The sequence below is a fragment of the Ranitomeya variabilis genome, chromosome 2 (genome assembly GCF_051348905.1).
Source record: "Ranitomeya variabilis isolate aRanVar5 chromosome 2, aRanVar5.hap1, whole genome shotgun sequence".
Classification (NCBI taxonomy): Eukaryota; Metazoa; Chordata; class Amphibia; order Anura; family Dendrobatidae; genus Ranitomeya; species Ranitomeya variabilis.
The window spans coordinates 21,669,909-21,695,861 of record NC_135233.1 but is presented as its reverse complement, the minus strand read 5'-3'; the positions used below and the strand labels follow the sequence as shown (position 1 = coordinate 21,695,861).

Here is a 25,953-nt window from a genome sequence, read left to right as displayed (position 1 = left end):
GTGATAGAACAACATCTTCTCCACCCAAGGTTTTGTATATTTCAGCAAGACAATGGTAAACCACATACTGCATCCATTCCAACATCCTGACTATGGAGAAGAAGAGATCGGAGGATGAACCAGCCGTCCTCAGTCCGGACTTTTCTCCAATAGAAAACATTTGTTGCATTATCAAACAAAAACTCCGGTAATAATTCCGAACTGCTGAGCAGCAAGAAACCGACATCAGACAAGAAGGGGACAACGTTCCTCTCCCAAAACTCCAGCATTTGTCTCCTCACCCCCCAGACAGCTATAGAAAATTGTAAAAAAAAGAGAAGACGCTGCACAATGGTGGACACGGCCGGGCACCGCTGTTCGGAGATAAGCTGCTGCCAACAATTTATAAATGACTTACTGTAATTTTTTAAAATGAAATGGAAAAATGTCCAACGACTGTGATCTCTGATCCGTGGTGCATAAAGTCTGAGAGTTTTCCAAATCATTGCATTCGTGTTTTCTTTGCAACTTTTCTGGAATTGGAGTAGGATTTCATTACAATAAACCTAAACCTCTCACTACCACCAGCCCTATCCCTAATCATAGTCCCAATCTAAGTCCTAAATCTGCGGAGGGTTAGAGAAATTATTCACAACTTTAACATTAACTATAAACTTTGTTGTTTTTGTTTTTCTCTTTTTATTTTTCTTTGTATAGGAGACACTTTTATTATGAGAGTGAAGGAATCTGGAAATGTTCTGAATATGTTTCTATCACTTTCTTGTCAAACTTATAGGTGTTGTCCCATTACCATTATATATCCGCAATAATGGGGAAAATTGATTATTGGGGTCCGATTCCTAGGACCCCACTGAGCATGTGCGACCATAGATAGTGAATGGCCGTGGTCACACCTGAGCTCATCCCCCAGTTGTCCCGCTAGTAGACCCTATAGCAAGCGCTCCATTAATTCGATGGCACACCTGCAGGTCTCCGCACAAGTTACACAATGTGCAGTAATGACTTAGTTCTAGCGGAGGACACTGGACTTTGTCTTGAGATGTTCAGATTAAAGGAATGAACATTATCTCCAGCGGTTCCTGACTCATCGCGGCTCCGATGCTGCTGATAATGGCGGAGGAGGCTTTATCTCCGCAGGATGGTCCGACGCTGAGATGGAATTCTAGATACATAGATCTTGTGCAATGTATTATGTGATAATGGGAGGCCAGAGAGCATGCTGGTGGGAGTAGTCCTTGATTCAGTCAAGGGATCAGATATGGATAGAATAGCTATGAACGACACAATTTCGGGAGAAGAATCCTTAGAATAAAGTTACCCATCCACTATCTCCTGTGGATGCCCCATGAACGAGGATGAGTGTGAAAACAATTGGATCGGACATATTGAAATCCAACAGCCCCATCCTTCTTATCTTCAGTCGGGGAAAAGTAGGCGGCATTATATACAGTACATTAGATGGTTCATGGGTCCCACTGACATTTGGGCCGACATTATTCTCTAAGGCCACTTTAAGTAGCTCTGCTTGCTGTGAGTGAATTGGAACATTCACTTTAGTTGATTCTCACAATTGTATCCAGTCCAGACAATCTGCTTGGTTCCAGACTGATACATTGTAACAAACTATCAGGAGAGAATTGTGCGGCTGCCATGTTCGGACTGCACTTATGATGTCTCTGATGGGGTTTATGCCCCCTAAACCATCTGCCACGTTCTGATATACTGAAACATTTTTCTTACCTGGAAGGAGAAACGGAACATGGCCTTATTGAAGTCAGACGGTTTACTGAAGCACTCACAGGATTTCCTGAAATACAGCAAACGTGGAAACCATCAGCAGGCAGGCACCAGGGGTGAAGTGCAGAGATGGGTTGCAGAAGGTTGTGGTTAAATGGAAATAATGCTGAACACATTTGTGATTTCTTTGTTTTACTTTTCCTGTTCAATTCCAACATATTCTACACTCCAGAGCTGCATGCATAATTCTGCTTACCAAAGGTTATATTAAAGGGGTCCATTGTTTTTGACAGATTCATAAAATATTTATTAGGTGCCCAGCTTCTGAGACCAAAGAGTTCAGCTGTAACCTAGGCTAATATGTAGCAGCAAGTGTTCAATTTTCCTGCAGCGCCTCTACAGGGAAAATGAAGTATTACAAGGTGACACTGAAATCAGCCTGTGATATGGATTGGCGGAGTGCGAATATGATTTAATTAGAGGAGGTCTGATAAGCGGCTACAGACAGGTCCGGCACCGCTTATCTCCGAGGAAAACAAGGGGTCTAATTACCTGTTAATTGTCAGTGAATATTATGGAAAATGACAGCATCGGTAACACAAATCTCTGCCCATCCTCATACCGATCCGGAGACTGTAACTCACCTGATCTCTGCATTCTCGGGACGGGACAGGTACAGGCCGCTCAGCCACGTTAAATCCACCAGACTGATAAATGTTTTTGGAAGCTTTAGAAAAAATAAAATTAGAATATTAGTGCACGTAAATATAAATCCAGATTACGTTCAGTTCGTTTTAACCTTGTGCAGAAATGACATCTACCTGGAAACCATCAGCAAGCAGGCTGGCAACGGAAGACACATCATCTGCTATATTGTGCCTTCTATGGCTAATGTTAGCATGTGACTACCTGAGATTTGTTAGGCTATGAATATCCAAAAGGTCAGAAGAACTTCTGAATCGTTAGTACAAGATGACACCATTATGCACTCAATGTACTTCTTGCTGATGGTTTCCACCAAGATGTAAGAGTGGCCATACTGTAATGTTTATTTCTTTATAAATTAATAAGACACAACGTATCCAATGATGATTCATCTGGGGGATAGTGGATACATGGGAAGGAACATTGCTCATGGTGACGCCAGTAGGTATACAGTGAATGTACAGACAGTATATACATAGAGGGAATATGTGACCTTCTGCCATTCACCTGTTGATGTAAATAATCCAAAGCCGCAGTCAGCTCTATTATCGTGTTTTCTGTGTGATCTTCCTGTAGGAAATGAAAAATAAAATGTTTCAAGTGAAAAGTATTAATTTTAAAGGGAAAGTTCAACATTTTATTTTTAAATCTCCACTAGATCCAGATTTAAAATTTGAAACTATTTTTTATACTGTTTACAGCTTTTTTTTCTATTACACGTCTACAAATCCCCTGCAAACATATACATTTGTGTTATAAAAATGCACTGCATGCAACCACCACTAGAGGGAGCTCCAGTGCTAAAAAAAAATACTCAATACAATAAGCTCCAAGCTCCTTCTAGTGGTGGCTGTAGGCAATTACAATTTTATTATACATATTTTGTTTATTTAGGGGATATGGAGTTTTGCATCAGAACAAAATGTAAAATAGACCAACTCATACTAAATAGAGACCAGCTCCAGTATAACATGAGACACAAGAATTATCTGCTAGTCTGGCTTTAAGGAAAACTAGGAGACAACCCACAATAAAACCAATAATGGAGGCTTATAAATAGTGGTCATTCAACATCTTTGACCTGGTGGAAGCCAAGATCCCTGACACACCTTCAAGACTGCAGACACTTGGTGGCAGATATATAGACGACGTTTTATCATTTTGCAGTCTATGCTCTTATCTTTCTGCTATTTTGCAGGATTAGCCCCCGTCATAATATGTAAACTTATCTGCATGATCCAAAATTAATTTTTTAGTATAACTTGAAAGAGCTCAATGCTTTGCTTTGTTTCTGACAGAGAGCTCCAAGTTTCCAGTAAACACATAGATTCATGAGATATTAATTCATCTGCCTGCAGCCACCACTAGAGGGAGCTCTGGTGCTCAATGCATACTGTGTACAGAAAACTCCTAACTCCCCCTAGTGGTGGCTGCAGAATATGTAGGAGATTTATGGGTTTGCATCAGAAAAATGTAGCTCCGACCATTGTAGCAATGTATTATAAAATGAAACAGCACAGACTAAACAGGGACTAATGAGAAATAAGAATGATCTAGTAATCTGGCCTTTCTGTGTGACAACCCCTATGTTATCAGAAGTGATGGCCTCTAATCATTTTCATCATCTTTGACCAGTAGTTGGAGGCCAAGATCCCCCCGACACATTGGAGCCTCCAGACACTCGGTCGCAGATATATCGACGACGTTTTATCACAGTGATTTGTCTGATGTTATCTGTGTGTTCTGTGGATGCCGTTACATAATTAGATCCATCGTTCTGGAAATTGTTCTGTTCCCTTCCAGGATTGATTGCAGCATAGCACAGAGATGTGTCTCGATATAGTAGATCATATTATGGAACAGGGTTTTATGCTATTAAAGGCTATGTAACAATGATAGCACCAGGTTTCTCATGGAAAATTAGCACCTCAGATCATTTTCTGGGGTTCCCCATATGTCTGGACACAGTATACATATCAAAACATTGGCAGATGTTGGTGAAAGAAGGGTTGGATCTGCTAGATTTTAACGTGTCCGTTCCTTTTGTTTTTGGGGGAGATATGTAAATGTCAGAAATGTCTGACAACAGCAAATTTCCCTCTTCCTACTAAGTATCAGCCAAACATTTGAGGTTAATGGGTGGGAAACAGGACCCTCAACAATTATTCAGGGTGAAGAACATCTACAAAGAGTGTTTCCATCGCTGGAGGACCCAACACACCCGAACATTACACAGTTGTCCCATTGTAAGAATTGTGTAATACTTCGTTTCTCCTGCGGAGGTGCTGCAGGGAAACTGAACACTTGTTGGATTCTCCCACAAGTTACAATGTATCACTAGGGGTCACGTCGGCCTAACGTTAAAGAGAGGTAGCACAAAGTGGACATTATTTATACTCATAAACCATTCAGTTTATTTATTTTATGGCCCCAGTTAATATTAGGGCCCCCCTCGCTTTCCTCTTTCATTACCATCACAATAAAGTCTCCTGTGTACCTGAATGCAGAAACCACAAGGATCCTCAGCGGCCACAAAAATCAAGATCATCTTCCAGTCATCGGCGAAAGACACGGTCTGAGGATCAGAAAGGGTTAATGTTATCTTATGAAGAAAAGGTTCTGTCCATCTTCGGAATAAGCTATGGCACCCTCATAAGCCCAGTCACCGAATATTAAAGGACCTGGACTTCTTAAGGGGATTTTTTTTTGCCTAAATTCATGTATTTTAGGCTACAAATGCATTTAAGTTTCATTACAAATTTTGCACCGTTGACAAATAAATGCTCCTTGTTTCCCTGTACAGTTCTGACTGCTGAACGAGTGCACTGAGAATCCTTCAGTGAGCTTTTTTGGCATATGTGACTCTGTTATCAATCTTTTTCTGAGCTCTTCTCAACTGATTTATAACCACATCAAAGATCAGCTCAACCTTGATGTGGTCTGCAGTTATAAATGACAATGAGAAGATTGGGTTCACATTATGAACCTCCTCTACGCAGGGAATTATGTCTCTACACCCAGAAATCATTTGTAAGTGTACCCGTGATGTTTCCAATCACTGAAGTCAAACTTTGACACCCTCTATGACAGTTTGCCCCTGTTTTGTTGCACACAGACATCGCCCAGAAAGGAGGTCAAACAGACTCTGACGTTTTATGTTTTGGACTCCTCTTTACTTCATTGCAGCAAATGAAAATAATAGGGGGCCACCTCTAAATTTTGGGGTCAGCATTTGTCCGCTCCCCATGGAATATGGAGAGCGTGATCCCAGCCTGACAATGATTTATTATAGAATTTTACACAATTTTTAGGGGTTTCACCTGTGAAGAGGAAGAAAGGAGAAGAAAAAGGAGGAGATGAAAAAGTAAAACAAAAAGTAAGATAAAAAGAAAAGAAAAAGGCAGATGAAGAAGAGAGAGAATAAGAAAAGATTTTAAAAAGAAAACCTATCAGTGATAAAAAGTGAAATAAAATAAAGAAGTAGAAAAAAATACGAAAAATTGTGAATGGAAAGGAAAAAAATAGCAGGAACAAGAAGAAGAAGAAAAGAAAAAGCAAACAACTAAAGATAATAAAAGATAAGGAAGAGGAAAAAAGCAAAATAAAAAAAGAGTCGAATAAAAAGAGGAAAAGAACAAACGGTGGTAAAAAAGGAAAACGACGTGGTCACGTCAGGAAGCACAGACCCCATGAGAGTCAACAGGGTCCCGGACGCTGAGGTAGTAGGGACGGCTGAAGTCCTTTACTAAACTTAGAATTAACCCAATGTGGCCGGAAATCCATCGCCCTGCAGCCCGAGGACCGGTCACTCACCGCACTCTGCTTCAGACTCTCCACCAGATTCTCGGCTTCGCCCACCAGGTTCCTATAAAGACAGGCACCAATAGAAGTCATGTAGAATAGGAAGCCCTGTATGATTAGCAATGGCTCCTGCATACTTACTTAGTCGGCGAAACATTGAATAGCGAGGAATGCAATTTTTTCCCGACAGCTATAAGAGGGAAATATAAAGTGGAGATGATATTTATAATAAATGTTATAGAATAATTATAGATCTCACACCTGATTACAAAGTATCTACTTTGATATTATCAGAGCATAGGATTCTCAATTCTACAGAGATAATGAACAAGTTACTCAAACTGTCACTAGCTGATGATCTGCTATAATCAGCAGCCATGTTGCTTCACATGCTAAGATGGCAGAAAATCCTGCCTAATATACAGATCTCATTTCAGCTTCCCCTGCCTACAACTCTGCTCCATACAAGTATCTGGCGCCCACCAGCAGGGGACGTCCCCCACTAGATCCACCCCTATTCTGCTATGCTGTTTCCGCCCAATGATTTTTTTACATTGCTTTTATGTATATTACTACAGTTGGCGGGAGAGCGGTATAGCGAGGGGTTAGCAGCACCCAGGACATGCCAGTACTTTCCTAGCCCGTGAGCCATTGGCGATCTTGGAGTCACTTCCTCCAGTCCAGGATTGTACTCCTTGTCCCTCAAGAACATGTGTTGTAATTAGAGGAAAGTATTAATTTAATCATAGTTTGCACTTTTACCTTTTAGTATTTTTTTGCTTTTTTGCAAAAACTTAAAAAAAATTAAAGTTATGCATTGTTATATTATTTTAAAATTTTGTTAGATTTTTTTGTAACAATGTTATTACCCTAGTCCTAAGTCTAGCCCTAGACCTAAGCCTAACTTTAGCCCCAAGTCTAACTCTAACCCTAAACTAATCCATAGCCCTATACCTAGCTCATGTTAGGGTTCGGAAAATGGAAGAATATAAAGCTTCGTCTGCAGATCAGTCAGGAAGCGTCTGTAACAACCCATCTGAAGATGAAAGTCGTCACCGTAGCAGGTCTCCGTCTTATCATCCTCTTAGGCTACTTTCACACATCAGGTTTTTTGCATCAGGCTAAATCCGGCGAATGTTGGAAAAACTGGATTCAGCGCAGATTGTGAAAAACTGATGTGACGGATCCGACTAGCATATCTAGATTATTGGATTAAAAAAAATTGGAGCATGCTCAGTTTAAAAAAATGGAATCCGGTGCCGGAATCCATCATTTTCCGGATCCGGCACCTTTCGGCTCCCATAGGCTTCCATTCTAGCAAACAGCCGGAAGCGCCGGATCTGGCGCTTCCGGCTTTTTCGCCGGAGACAAAAAACGTTGCTATGGACGTTTTTTCCAGAAACCGGAAATGGCAAAAAACTGGACGAAACGCAATGTCATCCGGCGCAATCCGGCACTAATACAAGTCTATGGGAAAAAAACTGGATCCGGTGGCAACATTCGCCGGATCCGTTTTTTTTAAATTTAGCCGGATTTAGCCTGACAGCGAAAACCTGATGTGTGAAAGTAGCCTTATAGTGTCACATAGGAGATAAGATATAAAGATACACTAAGGCCATATTCTATCGCTGTTCATACACAGAAAGGTGTCTCACTCACATGCAACGATGAGGAAATCATTTCTACCTGATACAGAGAGTCCTTAATGTTGCTTTTAAGTTCAACATTATGAGCTGATTATTTCTTTAATTCTGTTTTATGGGGTTTGAAGGTCAGTGTTCTGACAGACAGTGCCAAATCCCCTGCATTGAGTTCCATGACAAAATTGTATATCCCTGCAGTCACCACTAGGGGGAGCTCGCTGCATACTGTGATATCATTGAGCTCAGTGCATACACCGTATACAGCACACTCCAAAGCTCCCCCTAGTGGTGACTGCACACATCTAAAATTCAACATCCAGGATCCTCAACCCTTATAATGATGAAATAAAAAATGTATTCAGCACAGAATGTATATAATACAACAATACAGCATATTCAGGATACCCTTTATTAAAGGGGTTGTACCAACATGTACAGTTATCACATAATAGCTGAAAACTCTTGGTTCTCTTGGTTTCTGACTGTAGGGACCCAACTGATCTCTGGAAGTAGGTGACTAGTGCTGTGAGACCCCCATTCTAATGGAGCATTTAGGGGCTCGTTCTTGAGATCTTCAAGGCTCATTTCCCTAAATATCTGACTGCCATGCCATGCTATACCTGCAGTATAAAGCACAGGGGAGGGAGAGACTACATTCTAAAGCTGAGGACTTGTTACAATGTTCCAGAAGAAGATGAATGTATCGGCCGGCGGCACTTACATAATTCCGTGAACTGGCTTGCTCTCAGGAGAGTCTCTTCCAGGCCGCTAATAACACAGTAATAAGGAAAGAGATGAGTTGGCCGCGCGCCCGCCGGTCATTATACCCAACAGTCACAATGTCGTTATCTGATAACGGACGCGATTCGGGCTCTCATGTTTTATGGTCACATGTGATCACATCCCGATCACAGATCTGAACTCACCTTCGTACGAGATCCGCGCTGTGATCGTCGCCATCAGGTTTCTGTGAAGTTAAGATGACATTATAATGTTATTACGGGCTGGCGGAGAGATGTCATAAAGGACGGAGAAATCGCAGCAATTTCTTCCTGAATGATTCCTCCTTAAATAGAGAAAAGAGAATCTCGGGGTTTTCGGGCAGATTAAATCGGTCTGGATTGAAAGTTCTTTATTATGTTCTCTGGACCCCAAAGCGTAATAACTAGGGGGGAGGGAAGGGGTTAATAAAAGACACCTATTACTCACCTGTCCTCACCCGGCTCCTTACGATGCCGCAGCTACCTGGTCTCCGCATGGGTCAACGATGTGACCGGAACAACTGAAGACCCATGTGGAGGACCGAGGCGGATGACCTTAGACCAGATCAGTCGGGGCCCGACCTGGTACTCCCACTGATCACCTGTTACCAAGTCACACGGCCCCCAAAATACACAGTGCACCGAGCCAGAACATCTCAGCTCCTGACACCATCTACTGGCCGTTTGTGGTACTGCAACTCAGCTGCTATTAAAGTGACTGGGATCCGAGCTGCAGTACCGAGAACGGCCACTACACATAGTACGGCGCTGTAGTGTTCCAGATCCTTAGAATCAGCTGATCGGTGGGGGCATCACACGTGGGACCCCAACTTATCTGATAATGATCCTCCTGAAGATAGGTCATCAATATCGTAGTCTTGGAAACCCAATTAAGTTGTGCACACAGATTCTTTTTTTTTTTGCTGAGTTTTCTGAGCAGAAGCTCCAAGTTATTGAGGAGTTCTGCAATTTGGAGGGGAATTTGGAGAGACTCCATTCAGACTGACTTCATTGTCTTCATTGTTCCTTAAGGCCCCGTCTCACATAGCGATTTACCAACGATCACGACCAGCGATACGACCTGGCCGTGATCGTTGGTAAGTCGCTGTGTGGTCGCTGGGGAGCTGTCACACAGACCGCTCTCCAGCGACCAACGATCAGGGGAACGACTTCGGCATCGTTGAAACTGTCTTCAACGATGCCGAAGTCCCCCTGCAGCACCCGGGTAACCAGGGTAAACATCGGGTTACTAAGCGCAGGGCCGCGCTTAGTAACCCGATGTTTACCCTGGTTACCAAAAAAAACAAACAGTACATACTCGCCTTTCGGTGTCCAGGTCCCTTGCCGTCTGCTTCCTGCTCTGACTGAGATCCGGCCGTACAGTGAGAGCAGAGCGCAGCGGTGACGTCACCGCTGTGCTGTGCTCTCACTGTACGGCCGGCAGTCAGTGAGAGCAGGAAGCAGACGGCAAGGGACCTGGACACCGAAAGGCGAGTATGTACTGTTTGTTTTTTTTGGTAACCAGGGTAAACATCGGGTTACTAAGCGCGGCCCTGCGCTTAGTAACCCGATGTTTACCCTGGTTACCAGTGAAGACATCGCTGGATCGGTGTCACACACACCGATTCAGCGATGTCAGCGGGGCCTCAACGACCAAAAAAAGGTCCAGGCCATTCCGACACGACCAGCGATCTCGCAGCAGGGGCCTGATCGCTGGTACGTGTCACACATAGCGAGATCGCTATGGAGGTCGCTGTTGCGTCACAAAACTTGTGACTCAGCAGCGATCTCGCTATGTGAGACGGGGCCTTTACTACGATTTCCCTCGGGATCAATAAAGTGTACTGTATCATATAAGAGCCCATCAAACAGCTCTTCATATCTCAGCTTCCAGGAACTCGGAGACAGACAGGAGGATGGAGGTTTTCCCATATATTTTTGTAGATGGCACATTATCTACTTACAATTGTTAGTCTGCGAAGCGTGGAAATCACTTTAATGTCTGAAGGCATCAATGAATGAGCTGCAAAACACAAGGGAACAGTCAGACGTGTGGACGAGGAGCAGAAGTTGTGAGAAGATAAGAAAAGAAGATAACTTTCTGTCATTGAGCTCTAAACTGTTACTCTAATAGTCAGAACATGTTCATCTGCCCGATCCTCATCGCCCCTGACGTTGGCCGCTGGGTGAGAATCGGGAAGTCCCCCATCACAGTGCATTGGACGGTCGGACGGTCCCACTGAAGTTGTCAGGGTTGCCCGCTCTACAACTGATGGCCAGCTAAAGTCCACTGTGGGACCTCCGATGATGGAGAGATATCAGAAATGGAGATCCCACCAATGAGTGAAATGGAGGTTCCCATTATATCTCTGAGATGGGACTCCGAGTCCCAGGAATTTTAGAGGAGACTGTCCCAAATGAAGGATAGTGATAAATGTATGATCAATGGGGGTCCAGCTGAAGAGACCCCCATCATTGCCATGATTAGGGGTCCCAAAGTCCACTCATGAGTGGAGAGCAGTAGTATGTGCAACCACCACTCCTATGTGCAGCGAATACAGCAGTGGCCGCACATGCTCATTACCACTCCTAATAGACCAGTGTCTGCACATGCTCGTTACCACACTTAATAGACCAGTGGCCGCACATGCTCGTTATTACTTCCAATAGAGCATTGACTGCACATGCTCATTATTACTTCTAAGGGTATGTGTCCACGTTCAGGAAACGCTGAGTTTTTGACGCAGCGTTGAGCAGCATGCATAAAAAACGCAGCGTCCAGATGTTACAGCATAGTGGAGGGAATTTCATGAAATCCTGTCTCCACTATTCAGTAAAAGACGCATGCGGCACACCCGAGAAAACTCACATGCGGCGCGTCTTTTAAGAACGCAGCATGTCCTTACATTGCAGAAAAAACTCAAGGGCAACGCAGGTGACCTGCCAGTGACCTCAGGTGCAGATTTGATCAGGATTTTACCTGCATAAAATCCTGACCAAATCCTGAAGCAAACCTGAACGTGGACACATACCCTAACAGAGCAGTGACTGCACATGCTCATTATTATTCCTAATACAGCAGTGTCCGCACATGCTCATTACCACTCCTCATAGACCAGTGGCCGCACATGCTCATTACCACTCCTTATAGAGCAGTGGCCGCACATGCTCATTACCTCTCCTTATAGACCAGTGGCCGCACATGCTCATTACCACTCCTCATAGACCAGTGGCCGCACATGCTCATTACCACTCCTCATAGACCAGTGGCCGCACATGCTCATTACCACTCCTCATAGACCAGTGGCCGCACATGCTCATTACCACTCCTTATAGACCAGTGGCCGCACATGCTCATTACCACTCCTCATAGAGCAGTGGCCGCACATGCTCATTACCACTCCTCATAGACCAGTGGCCGCACATGCTCATTACCACTCCTCATAGACCAGTGGCTGCACATGCTCATTACCACTCCTTATAGAGCAGTGGCCGCACATGCTCTTTACCACTCCTCATAGACCAGTGTCCGCACATGCTCATTACCACTCCTCATAGACCAGTGGTCGCACATGCTCATTACCACTCCTTATAGAGCAGTGGCCGCACATGCTCTTTACCACTCCTCATAGACCAGTGTCCGCACATGCTCATTACCACTCCTCATAGACCAGTGGCCGCACATGCTCATTACCACTCCTCATAGACCAGTGGCCGCACATGCTCATTACCACTCCTCATAGACCAGTGGCCGCACATGCTCATTACCACTCCTCATAGACCAGTGGCCGCACATGCTCATTAACACTCCTCATAGACCAGTGGCCGCACATGCTCATTACCACTCCTCATAGACCAGTGGCCGCACATGCTCATTACCACTCCTCATAGACCAGTGGCCGCACTGTTGTGATTCGGTTCGTGGGCTCCCCCGGTGGTCTCTTGTGGTACTGGTGTCCTGTAAGCTTTGCCTTCAGTTCACCTGTTCCTATCAGGATGTGGGAGTATCCTATTTAACCTTGCTCCTCAGTCATTCTAATGCTGGCCATCAATGTATCCAGAGTGATTCTGTTGCATGTTCCTGCTCCCAGTTTTCTGCTCAGCTAAGTTGGACACTTTAGTCCTTAAGCCTATTTTTGTATGTTTTGTCCAGTTTGCACTTATGTGAATCTCTGCAGCTGGAAGCTCTTGTTGGGCTGAAATTACCACTCCAGTGGCATGAGTTGTCACATGAGTTAAGGTAATTTCAGGATGGTGTTTTGAAGGGTTTTGCAGCTGACCGCGAAGTCCTCTGTTGTATCTTTCTGCTATTTAGTTAGCGGGCCTCTCTGTGCTAAATCTGCTTTCATACTACGTGTGTCTTTTCATCTGCTCTCACCGTTATTATATGTGGGGGGCTGCTATCTCCTGTGGGGACATTCTCTGGAGGCAAGCCAGGACTGTGTTTTCTTCTACCAGGGGTAGTTAGTTCTCCGGCTGGCGCGCGGCATCTAGAGACAACGCAGGAATGCCCCCTGGCTACTTCTAGTGTGGTGTGTAGGTTTAGCATCGCGGTCAGCTCTAGTTTCCATCACCCGAGAGCTTGTCCGTTTATTCTATGCTTCTGATGTTTCCTTGCCATTGGAAACCATAACAGTATGGCCAGCCCAAATGTTTAATCTATAGGCTGAAGCAGGAGAGAAAAGGAACTGTATGAAACCTTTTTTTTTTTTTTTCCTTCCTCTGAAGTTGCACTCCAGCTCTAATTGCAGTCTCCTGTTTTCCTCTCCTCTTAACCCCTGAATGGCTCAGACTTTATCTGTTGAAATATGGATCCCCAGAGTCTGGCTACCAATTTGAATAATCTTGCCTCTAAAGTTCAGAATATACAAGATTTTTTGTTACATGCTCCTCGGTCTGAACCTAAAATTCCTATACCGGAGTTTTTTTCTGGAGATCGATCTTGTTTTCTAAATTTTAAATACAATTGTAAATTGTTTCTTTCGCTGAGATCTCATTCTGCTGGAGATCCTGCCCAGCAAGTAAAAATTGTTATTTCTTTACTGCGGGGTGACCCCCAAAATTGGGCATTTTCATTGGCACCAGGGGATCCTGCGTTGCTCAATGTGGATGCGTTTTTTCTGGCTTTGGGGTTGCTTTATGAGGAACCAAATTTGGAGATTCAGGCTGAAAAAGCCCTAATAGCCCTCTCTCAGGGGCAAGATGAAGCCGAAATATATTGCCAAAAATTTCGAAAATGGTCTGTGCTTACTCAGTGGAATGAGTGCGCTCTGGCGGCAATTTTCAGAGAAGGCCTCTCTGATGCTGTAAAAGACGTCATGGTGGGGTTTCCTGCGCCTACTGGTCTGAATGAGTCCATGACAATGGCAATTCAGATTGATCGGCGTTTACGGGAACGCAAACCTGTGCACCAGTTGGCGGTGTCTTCTGAAGAGGCACCACAGAGTATGCAATGTGATAGCTTTCTGTCCAGAAGCGAACGACAGATTTATAGGCGCAAAAATCATTTGTGCTTCTATTGTGGAAATTCTACTCATGTTATATCAGCATGCTCTAAACGAACAAAGAAAGTTGATAAATCCTCTGCTATTGGCACTTTGCAGTCCAAGTTTATTTTGTCTGTAACTCTAATTTGTTCGTTATCTTCTATTGTTGCGGATGCGTATGTGGATTCTGGCGCCGCTTTGAGTCTTATGGATTGGTCCTTTGCCAGGCGCTGTGGGTTTGATCTAGAGCCTCTGGAAGTTCCTATACCTTTAAAGGGTATTGATTCTACACCACTGGCTAGTAATAAACCACAATACTGGACACAAGTGACTATGCGTATGACTCCAGACCATCAAGAGGTGATTCGCTTCCTTGTACTGTATAATCTACATGATGTGTTGGTGCTGGGATTGCCATGGTTGCAAACTCATAACCCAGTCCTTGACTGGAAAACAATGTCTGTTCTAAGCTGGGGATGTCAGGGAAATCATGGGGACACATCTTTGGTCTCCATTGCTTCATCTATTCCCTCTGAAATTCCTGAGTTTTTGTCTGATTATCGTGAGGTTTTTGAGGAATCTACTCTTAATTCTCTTCCTCCTCACAGAGATTGCGATTGCGCCATAGATTTGATCCCTGGCAGTAAATTTCCTAAGGGTCGTTTATTCAATCTGTCTGTACCTGAACATGCTGCCATGCGAGAGTATATTAGGGAGTCCTTGGAAAAGGGACATATTCGTCCTTCTTCGTCTCCTCTTGGAGCGGGGTTCTTTTTCGTAGCTAAAAGCGATGGTTCTTTGAGACCTTGTATTGATTATAGACTCTTGAATAAGATCACAGTCAAGTATCAGTATCCTTTGCCATTGCTGACAGATTTATTTGCTCGCATTGAGGGGGCGAAGTGGTTCTCTAAGATTGATCTTCGCGGTGCGTATAATTTGGTGCGAATTAAGCAGGGGGATGAGTGGAAAACCGCATTTAACACGCCCGAGGGCCATTTTGAGTATTTGGTGATGCCTTTTGGTCTGTCAAATGCCCCTTCGGTCTTTCAGTCTTTTATGCACAATATTTTCCGTGAATATCTGGATAAATTTATGATTGTGTATTTGGACGATATCTTGATTTTTTCGGATGACTGGGAATCTCATGTTCAACAAGTTAGGAGGGTTTTTCAGGTTTTGCGGACCAATTCTCTGTCTGTTAAAGGTTCAAAGTGTGTTTTTGGGGTTCAGAATATTTCTTTTTTGGGGTACATTTTTTCCCCCTCTTCTATTGAGATGGATCCTGTGAAGGTTCGGGCTATTTGTGACTGGACGCAACCGACTTCTCTTAAGGGCCTTCAGAAATTTTTGGGCTTTGCTAACTTTTATCGTCGATTCATAACTGGTTTTTCTAGCGTTGTCAGGCCTTTGACTGATTTGACTAAAAAGGGTGCTGATGTTGCAGATTGGTCTCCTGCTGCTGTGGAGGCCTTTCGGGAGCTTAAGCGCCGTTTTTCTTCTGCTCCGGTGTTGTGCCAGCCTGATGTTTCTCTTCCTTTTCAGGTGGAAGTTGATGCTTCCGAGATCGGAGCGGGGGCGGTTTTGTCGCAGAAAAGTTCAGATTGTTCAGTGATGAGACCTTGTGCGTTCTTTTCTCGAAAATTTTCGCCCGCCGAGCAAAATTATGACGTCGGTAATCGGGAGCTTTTGGCGATGAAGTGGGCATTCGAGGAGTGGCGTCATTGGCTTGAGGGTGCTAAACATCAGGTGGTGGTCTTGACTGATCACAAAAATTTGATTTATCTTGAGTCGGCCAGACGTCTGAATCCTAGACAGGCGCGCTGGTCGTTGTTTTTCTCCCGGTTTAATTTTGTGGTTTCGTATCTGCCAGGTACTAAGAATGTGAAGGCGGATGCCCTTTCTAGGAGTTTTGAACCTGATTCCCCTGGTGATTCTAAACCTACGGGTATACTTAAGGATGGGGTGATATTGTCTGCTGTCTTCCCAGACCTGCGACGTGCTTTACAAGAGTTTCAGGTGGATCGGCCTGATCGTTGTCCGCCTGGTAGATTGTTTGTGCCGGATGAGTGGACCAATAGAGTCATCTCGGAGGTTCATTCTTCTGCGTTGGCAGGTCATCCGGGAATTTTTGGTACCAGAGATTTGGTGGCTAGGTCCTTCTGGTGGCCTTCCCTGTCTCGGGACGTGCGTACTTTTGTGCAGTCTTGCGATGTTTGTGCTCGGGCCAAGCCTTGTTGTTCTCGGGCTAGTGGGTTGTTGTTGCCCTTGCCTGTTCCTAAGAGGCCTTGGACACACATCTCTATGGATTTTATTTCTGATCTCCCTGTTTCTCAGAAGATGTCCGTCATTTGGGTGGTGTGTGACCGCTTTTCTAAGATGGTTCATTTGGTGCCCTTGCCCAAGCTGCCTTCCTCATCTGAGTTGGTGCCCCTGTTTTTTCAGAATGTGGTACGGCTGCATGGTATTCCGGAGAATATCGTTTCCGACAGGGGATCCCAGTTTGTGTCCAGATTTTGGCGGGCGTTTTGTGCCAGGATGGGCATTGATTTGTCTTTTTCGTCTGCATTTCATCCCCAGACAAATGGCCAGACGGAACGTACTAATCAGACCTTGGAGACTTATTTGAGGTGTTTCGTGTCTGCTGATCAGGATGACTGGGTCTCCTTTTTGCCGTTGGCTGAGTTTGCCCTTAATAATCGGGCCAGTTCTGCCACTTTGGTCTCCCCTTTCTTTTGCAATTCAGGGTTCCATCCTCGTTTTTCATCTGGTCAGGTGGAGTCTTCGGATTGTCCTGGAGTGGATACCATGGTGGATAGGTTGCATCGTATTTGGGGGCAGGTGGTGGACAATTTGGAGTTGTCCCGGGAGAAGACTCAGCGTTTTGCTAATCGCCATCGTCGTGTTGGTCCTCGTCTTCGTGTTGGGGACTTGGTGTGGTTGTCCTCCCGTTTTGTCCCTATGAGGGTCTCTTCTCCTAAGTTTAAGCCTCGGTTCATCGGTCCTTATAAGATTTTGGAAATTCTTAACCCTGTGTCTTTTCGTTTGGACCTCCCAGCAGCCTTTGCTATCCATAATGTCTTCCATCGGTCATTATTGCGGAGGTATGAGGTACCACTTGTGCCTTCTGTTGAGCCTCCTGCTCCTGTGCTGGTTGAGGGTGAATTGGAGTACGTGGTGGAGAAAATCTTGGACTCCCGTGTTTCCAGACGGAGACTTCAATATCTGGTGAAATGGAAGGGCTACGGTCAAGAGGATAATTCTTGGGTTACAGCTTCTGATGTTCATGCTTCTGATTTGGTCCGTGCCTTTCATAGGTCTCATCCAGATCGCCCTGGTGGTTCTTGTGAGGGTTCGGTGCCCCCTCCTTAAGGGGGGGGTACTGTTGTGATTCGGTTCGTGGGCTCCCCCGGTGGTCTCTTGTGGTACTGGTGTCCTGCAAGCTTTGCCTTCTCAGTTCACCTGTTCCTATCAGGATGTGGGAGTATCCTATTTAACCTTGCCCCTCAGTCATTCTAATGCTGGCCATCAATGTATCCAGAGTGATTCTGTTGCATGTTCCTGCTCCCAGTTTTCTGCTCAGCTAAGTTGGACACTTTAGTCCTTAAGTCTATTTTTGTATGTTTTGTCCAGTTTGCACTTATGTGAATCTCTGCAGCTGGAAGCTCTTGTTGGGCTGAAATTACCACTCCAGTGGCATGAGTTGTCACATGAGTTAAGGTAATTTCAGGATGGTGTTTTGAAGGGTTTTGCAGCTGACCGCGAAGTCCTCTGTTGTATCTTTCTGCTATTTAGTTAGCGGGCCTCTCTGTGCTAAATCTGCTTTCATACTACGTGTGTCTTTTCATCTGCTCTCACCGTTATTATATGTGGGGGGCTGCTATCTCCTGTGGGGACATTCTCTGGAGGCAAGCCAGGACTGTGTTTTCTTCTACCAGGGGTAGTTAGTTCTCCGGCTGGCGCGCGGCATCTAGAGACAACGCAGGAATGCCCCCTGGCTACTTCTAGTGTGGTGTGTAGGTTTAGCATCGCGGTCAGCTCTAGTTTCCATCACCCGAGAGCTTGTCCGTTTATTCTATGCTTCTGATGTTTCCTTGCCATTGGAAACCATAACACCGCACATGCTCATTACCACTCCTCATAGACCAGTGGCCGCACATGCTCATTACCACTCCTCATAGACCAGTGGCCGCACATGCTCATTACCACTCCTCATAGACCAGTGGCCGCACATGCTCATTACCACTCCTTATAGAGCAGTGGCCGCACATGCTCATTACCACTCCTCATAGACCAGTGGCAGCACATGCCCTCCATGTTTCCACACCACTCCATTCACACAAGTCATATGGGATCCTAGTGATCGGTGGTGGTCCCAGCAGACGGACCTCGGGCGTTCACACATTTCTCTTCTATCCTGTAGCTAAGGGACATATGTTTTTTGTTGGAAAACCTCTTTATTGAGTTGTCCCTAGACGCTGGTTGTGGTCCCAGCCCGTGATAACGTATGATGTGTGATATATGAGAAGTGTAAATGAACTTTTCTCGTTATCTGAGATGAAGATTTCCGCCTCTTATTATACTCAGCTTTCGGCTTCGGAGCTGCGCTCACCTGATCCAGTGTCCGGGGCAGATTTCCTGTTTGTATTAATATTACACGGTAACAGGTATCTCTGTGGAGGATAACAGGAGTTTAATGACCCTGAAGCAATATCAGCACATGTCAGCCCCGCAGCCTCCCCGCAGAAATCTATAACTACAGGAAGGGGGATCTGTCAGCAGGTTAGTGCTGCCGGATCGGACGATTCTAGCCCGGGGTCACTAGTTATAGCTGCAGCAGGAGCAGTGGCGGAGTCCTCCCCATTATGTGCCGAGTCCTCCATATTCATGAGCTACCGGCTAACCCCGCCCACCCTCAATAACAGGGAGAAAGCTACCAATCAGGGGCGAGAGGGTGGAGTTACCATGCAGCTCATGAATATCCAGGACTCCACAGAGCGTGCGCTATAATGAGAGGACTCCAACCGCGGCTCCTGCAGCGGAGAATGAACAGACACTTCACAAAGCTACTGCAAGAAAATAAGTAAGTGACCCCCCGTGCTGAGTCTCCGATAGGACAGCAGAAAACTAGTGACGGCTTATATCAACGTGCCAGAGAGCTCTGAGACGGTATCACACAGGATAGGATTAGATACACAACTCAGCAGTCAGTATCACACAGGATAGGATTAGATACACAGCTCAGCAGTCAGTATCACACAGGATAGGATTAGATACACAGCTCAGCAGACAGTATCACACAGGAGAGGATTAGATACACAGCTCAGCAGACAGTATCACACAGGATAGGATTAGATACACGGCTCAGCAGACAGTATCACACAGGAGAGGATTAGATACATGGCTCAGCAGTCAGTATCACACAGGATAGGATTAGATACACAGCTCAGCAGACAGTATCACACAGGAGAGGATTAGATACATGGCTCAGCAGACAGTATCACACAGGAGAGGATTAGATACATGGCTCAGCAGTCAGTATCACACAGGATAGGATTAGATACACAGCTCAGCAGACAGTATCACACAGGATAGGATTAGATACACAGCTCAGCAGACAGTATCACACAACACAAGAGAGGATTAGATACACAGCTCAGCAGTCAGTATCACACAGGAGAGGATTAGATACACAGCTCAGCAGACAGTATCAGGAAAGGATTAGATACATGGCTCAGCAGTCAGTATCACACAGGATAGGATTAGATACACAGCTCAGCAGACAGTATCACACAGGAGAGGATTAGATACACAGCTCAGCAGACAGTATCACACAGGAGAGGATTAGATACACAGCTCAGCAGACAGTATCACACAGGAGAGGATTAGATACACGGCTCAGCAGACAGTATCACACAACACAAGAGAGGATTAGATACACAGCTCAGCAGTCAGTATCACACAGGAGTGGATTAGATACATGGCTCAGCAGTCAGTATCACACAGGATAGGATTAGATACACAGCTCAGCAGACAGTATCACACAGGATAGGATTAGATACACGGCTCAGCAGACAGTATCACACAAGAGAGGATTAGATACACGGCTCAGCAGTCAGTATCACACAGGAGAGAATTAGATACACAGCTCAGCTGTCAGTATCACACAGGATAGGATTAGATACACAGCTCAGCAGTCAGTATCACACAGGAGAGGATTAGATACACAGCTCAGCAGTCAGTATCACACAGGAGAGGATTAGATACACAGCTCAGCAGTCAGTATCACACAGGATAGGATTAGATACACGGCTCAGCAGACAGTATCACACAGGAGAGGATTAGATACACGGCTCAGCAGTCATTATCACACAGGAGAGGATTAGATACACAGCTCAGCAGACAGTATCACACAGGAGAGGATTAAATACACGGCTCAGCAGTCAGTATCACATATGGTAGGATTAGATACACGGTTCAGCAGACAGTATCACACAGGAGAGGATTAGATACACGGCTCAGCAGTCAGTATCACACAGGAGAGGATTAGATACACGGTTCAGCAGACAGTATCACACAGGAGAGGATTAGATACACGGCTCAGCAGTCAGTATCACACAGGAGAGGATTAGATACATGGCTCAGCAGTCAGTATCACACAGGATAGGATTAGATACACAGCTCAGCAGTCAGTATCACACAGGAGAGGATTAGATACACGGTTCAGCAGACAGTATCACACAGGAGAGGATTAGATACACAGCTCAGCAGGCAGTATCACACAGGAGAGGATTAGATACATGGCTCAGCAGTCAGTATCACACAGGAGAGGATTAGATACACAGCTCAGCAGACAGTATCACACAGGAGAGGATTAGATACACGGCTCAGCAGTCAGTATCATACAGGAGAGGATTAGATACACGGTTCAGCAGACAGTATCACACAGGATAGAATTAGATACACAGCTCAGCAGACATTATCACACAGGATAGAATTAGATACACAGCTCAGCAGTCAGTATCACACAGGAGAGGATTAGATTCACGGCTCAGCAGTCAGCATCACACAGGATAGGATTAGATACACAGCTCAGCAGACAGTATCACACAGGATAGAATTAGATACACAGCTCAGCAGTCAGTATCACACAGGAGAGGATTAGATACACGGCTCAGCAGACAGTATCACACAGGAGAGGATTAGATTCACGGCTCAGCAGACAGTATCACACAGGATAGAATTAGATACACAGCTCAGCAGACAGTATCACACAGGAGAGGATTAGATACACAACTCAGCAGACAGTATCACACAGGATAGGATTAGATACACAGCTCAGCAGACAGTATCACATATGGTAGGATTAGATACACAGCTCAGCAGTCAGCATCACACAGGATAGGATTAGATACACAGCTCAGCAGACAGTATCACACAGGATAGAATTAGATACACAGCTCAGCAGACATTATCACACAGGATAGAATTAGATACACAGCTCAGCAGTCAGTATCACACAGGAGAGGATTAGATACACGGCTCAGCAGACAGTATCACACAGGAGAGGATTAGATTCACGGCTCAGCAGACAGTATCACACAGGAGAGGATTAGATACACGGCTCAGCAGACAGTATCACACAGGAGAGGATTAGATTCACGGCTCAGCAGACAGTATCACACAGGATAGAATTAGATACACAGCTCAGCAGACAGTATCACACAGGAGAGGATTAGATACACAACTCAGCAGACAGTATCACACAGGATAGGATTAGATACACAGCTCAGCAGACAGTATCACATATGGTAGGATTAGATACACAGCACACTGTCCAATGTAGTTTCCATCTTTCTTACCGGAGTTCTCGTTACTTCTGGAACGTTCTCTGTGATTCCTGAAAACAATAAAAGTTGAAGAATTATCTTGGTGAATGGGGTCCCTCGGCCTTTCCCTCCCGGTGACACCGGCTGTATACACAGTATATACTCCCTGTACAATCACTGGATATGGCTGACCTTCACTCCTGTCTTTAGTTTTTGGCTGTAGCTTTCTTGCCACCACTGTCAGCCATGTTTGCGGTGCTGAGGCTGCCGCATGTGTCGCCCGGGCGGTTTCCCCTGTCAGCGCCCTCGGGCCTGGCGGCAGCATAGACTTTAGCGATGAGACTTAGTGGCAAATGACACCATGTGGTGTGAGCGGCCGCCTCCGACCTCGGCCCTCATGTCTCCTCTCCCGTCACAGGAGCGATGTCTGCCGATGTCAGAGGATGACAGACGTAGACGCGGCCGGTGATGTCCTCACTGATGCCACCTACCCCCCTGGCTGCACCACCAGGACCCGGGCGATCACCTCATGTTCCATCATTTCCCATGTCTGCCATTCCTGTATCTCCTCCCCACAATGTCTAAGATCTCTGCTTGCTGTCACTGTCCGAGACCCTTCATTGTTGACTCCACCAGTGGATAATTCTGTGCTCCGTTCACGTGATGGTCGCGTCTCTGACTACTGTCCTGTGACTACATCCCATAACCAGGACGTGGGATCTAGTGACTGACAGCAAGCAGAGATCCTGAAAAGTGTGAGGAATTGATCCATAACAACAATCTACACCTGAATTTAGACTAAGAATAACTTTAATTTGCAAAATACAGAATATCCCTTTAAAAGATATTGAAAGAGCTTAGGAGAAACCCCCATATTAAAATGTAGGAAGTTTAAAGGGGAACCCCCATCTCAGGCATTTATGGGAGAAATGGAACGATTGAGCATAACAACCAATCACATTGCTCCTTGTATTTTTCAATCTGCGCTGTGGATTGATCTGATTGGTTGTTTGACCGATCACTCCCATTTTCATGTTCTTGCCGGGGTTAATTTAGCTCTGATGGATCCCGGTCATCATTGTCTTTTTTTGTTTTCTTGTGGCTGTAAAGACCCATTAACTGAAGGCAATGCCTCGATATCATTAGTGATGCCGGACAGGGTTGGCAAAGGTCCACCATAAATTTAACTTTCAGTTTGCTCTGCGTAATTACCCCCCTTAGTGAAGGTCATAAAAGTTAGCACAAAATAAAAATGTCCCGATCTGTGGAACCGTATGGTGAATTTAAAAAAATAACAAAAAAAAATTGTCATACTCATGGGGAGCCGCAGAAATAAAATAAGAGGAAAGCCTCCCACCTCTGACCTGGTGGAAAGTCCTCCTTAAAGGGAAGCTGTCAGTAATATCAACCTTGCAAGTCTTTGAAATGCAAATCTATGGACACCTTTATGTCTTCTATCTGTTGCTGCATTCCCAAGTATTTAGAGTTTGAATTCATATGAAAATGAAGTGCTAAGTGCTCTGGGCCTGACAGAGCACTTCCTCCACCTCTGCCTCCATCCAGCACCAACCTCTTTAGCTTGTTTGATATTTCGTTGTTTTATTTCCATTCCTTGTCACACAGTCAGTGAGCTATTAATCCAGAAAAAGAGGCTGGGCGAGGAAACAACCTGGGGATGCTGCGGCTACTTAAAGTGCTTTTATGACCAGAGCACTTAACACCTTATTTGCGTATAAATTAAAACGTTAATTCTTCTGGAAGGCAGCAACAGATAAAAGATACAAAGGTGTCGATGGATTTACATTTCTCAGACCTGCTTGCTCATATGGGATCGTCATACGTGTCACTGTGCTACATACATGTCACCGACACTGTACAACCCCACAGATTAGATCTGCCAGAAGTGACAAGTAACACGGGATCTGTCCGGAATAGGGGAAGTTTCTGCCTCTGGAATTCAGTGATCGATTATATATATATATATATATATATATATATATATATATATATATACATACATATATATATATATACAGTATATATGTAGATGGTAGAAGATTTCTCAGACATAAAGGGCTTTTCCTGTAAAGTCTTTGCATAGCGTCAGGCCCTCCTGGCTAATACTGGGGGAATGGGCACATGGTATCCCCCAATATTAAGTGAAGGTTTGCATGTTGCCCATTGAAATACACAATTGTTACAGATCCCCTATTCCTTCCCATGGGCATGGGCTGTAATCGCTTCTGCATCGGAGTCTCCGTCCACCCCTCCCCCCATAAACAAGCATGCTTAGCTAATTGGAGCATGCATGTGTTTTCAATAGGAAGAGTGAAGTAAGCTTCTTGCAGACACAATTGTCAGCTTATCTCAGAGTAAAAAGATTGGGCATGTTGAAATTAATCAGCCCAATCCTCCTTATTTCCTACTTCTGATATCAAGGAGATATATCTGATATCTGATATCAAGGAGAAAGTCGGGGCGCCCCCATACACAATAGCTGGGTACAGACAGGTCAGAATAAGCATTTCGATAATTGAAGGCCATGGTGTCATTGGAAGTCAAAGTGAAATCGCTGCCCCCATTCGATTCCTTGAAAATGTTACAGTGAATCATAAATATCAATTATTAACAAATATCTAAGAAAACAGAAAATCCAAGCTAAAATCCATGTTATCGATCTCCCATTACTTACCGTCTGCAGGAATCAACAAAACTGCGACAAAGAGGCAAAAGGCTCCCCCAAGGTGGACCCCCATGGCGGCTCCTTCTCTGAGGCTTCTCCGGCTCGACCTGTGTATATTTCTATAACGGAGAAGCACGCTTCCTACATCGCCGGCTGCTTTTATACCCCTAGCGTGTGACTGATAACCAAGCAACCATAAATTGCGTTATCATCTTCACCTTTGAGAGCTGGAGCCCGACTAATGGACAATAAAAAAGTCATAATGAGCACAAACATCTCAATGCCACAATTGTAAAATATTATCTGACATGATGAGGCCCCCAGGAATGACTGTCACTGTATCTTAGAAGAATGTATGGCGAGGAACCGGAGCGCCACGGGGCGAAGACTCTCCGCAGTCCTGGAGAAGGGCACAGTCTGCTTCCATCTCCGCTCCATAACAATCCAGCAAGTGTCACAAACATCACATCAAACCCTCCGCTCCATAGGAACATACGTACTAGCCAGAACATTGAAGCCACCTGCCTAGCATTGTGTGGCCCCTGCCTGACCCTGGGAAACCTCTGAAGGTGTCTGGTGGTATCTGGCATCATAAGCAGCAGATCCCGTAAGCTCGGTGCTTTTCTCGGTGCTATCTCCTTGGATTGGATGGGTTTTTCCAGCACATACCACACATGATCAAACAGATCGAGATCTGGGAATTTGGAGACAAGTTGTCGTCCTGAACTCTTTGTCATGTGGCCTCCACTCACGATCAAGCCTTTCTGGGGGTCTCCATGCGCCAATGGCCGCTCTGTGTCAGCCTGCATTGGTCTCATACTTTCAGTCTCTGTGTGATAGTTCCCATCCAGTGTAGCAGCCGCCATGCTGCTCCCTCCTCGGTGGTCCACTGGGCTCATGCATGGCCCCAGTAGCTCAGAGTCTCTGCTCCTTCCCAGACTTTGTACAGCTTCTCCTGTTCTTCAGAGGGTCAGTCCATGGTGGCATCTAAACACTCCCCGCTCAGCACCTCGCTGGACATCACCATTATCCTTGGTGAGTATTCCTAAGGCTTAGTGCCCAGTGTTGAGGCCTTCGGAGGTGGATATTGCTCCCCTGTGGGATTGAGCCAGATGGACATCAATGAGCGTATGGGAACTCTTCCTTGGACCACGTTAGTAGGTACTAACCAATACGTATCGGAAACACCCTACAAGACCTGCTGTTTTGAAGATTCCCTGACCCATCGTCTACAGAAATTGGCAATTCGGCAAATTCCATCAGATTCTAAGGGTACCTTTACACAGTGCAATTTTGATCGCTACGACG

General features: G+C 45.1%; 1 protein-coding gene across 1 annotated transcript in view; it reads right to left on the bottom strand.

Moving 5' to 3' along the window:
- PLB1 (phospholipase B1) overlaps positions 1-24,786 on the bottom strand; it is a 127,351-nt gene extending 102,565 nt beyond the window's left edge. Inside the window, exons 1-12 of the mRNA XM_077282094.1 lie at positions 24,655-24,786; positions 21,996-22,033; positions 18,746-18,806; positions 10,612-10,670; positions 8,813-8,853; positions 8,608-8,654; positions 6,385-6,433; positions 6,256-6,307; positions 4,940-5,017; positions 2,950-3,012; positions 2,382-2,464; positions 1,741-1,807 (exon numbers count right to left, since the gene is read on the bottom strand). Of these exons, the coding sequence (XP_077138209.1) occupies positions 1,741-1,807; positions 2,382-2,464; positions 2,950-3,012; positions 4,940-5,017; positions 6,256-6,307; positions 6,385-6,433; positions 8,608-8,654; positions 8,813-8,853; positions 10,612-10,670; positions 18,746-18,806; positions 21,996-22,033; positions 24,655-24,718 (702 nt within the window). The 5' untranslated portion in view covers positions 24,719-24,786. The remainder of the gene's footprint in view (positions 1-1,740; positions 1,808-2,381; positions 2,465-2,949; positions 3,013-4,939; positions 5,018-6,255; positions 6,308-6,384; positions 6,434-8,607; positions 8,655-8,812; positions 8,854-10,611; positions 10,671-18,745; positions 18,807-21,995; positions 22,034-24,654) is intronic.
- Positions 24,787-25,953: the final 1,167 nt, after the last annotated feature.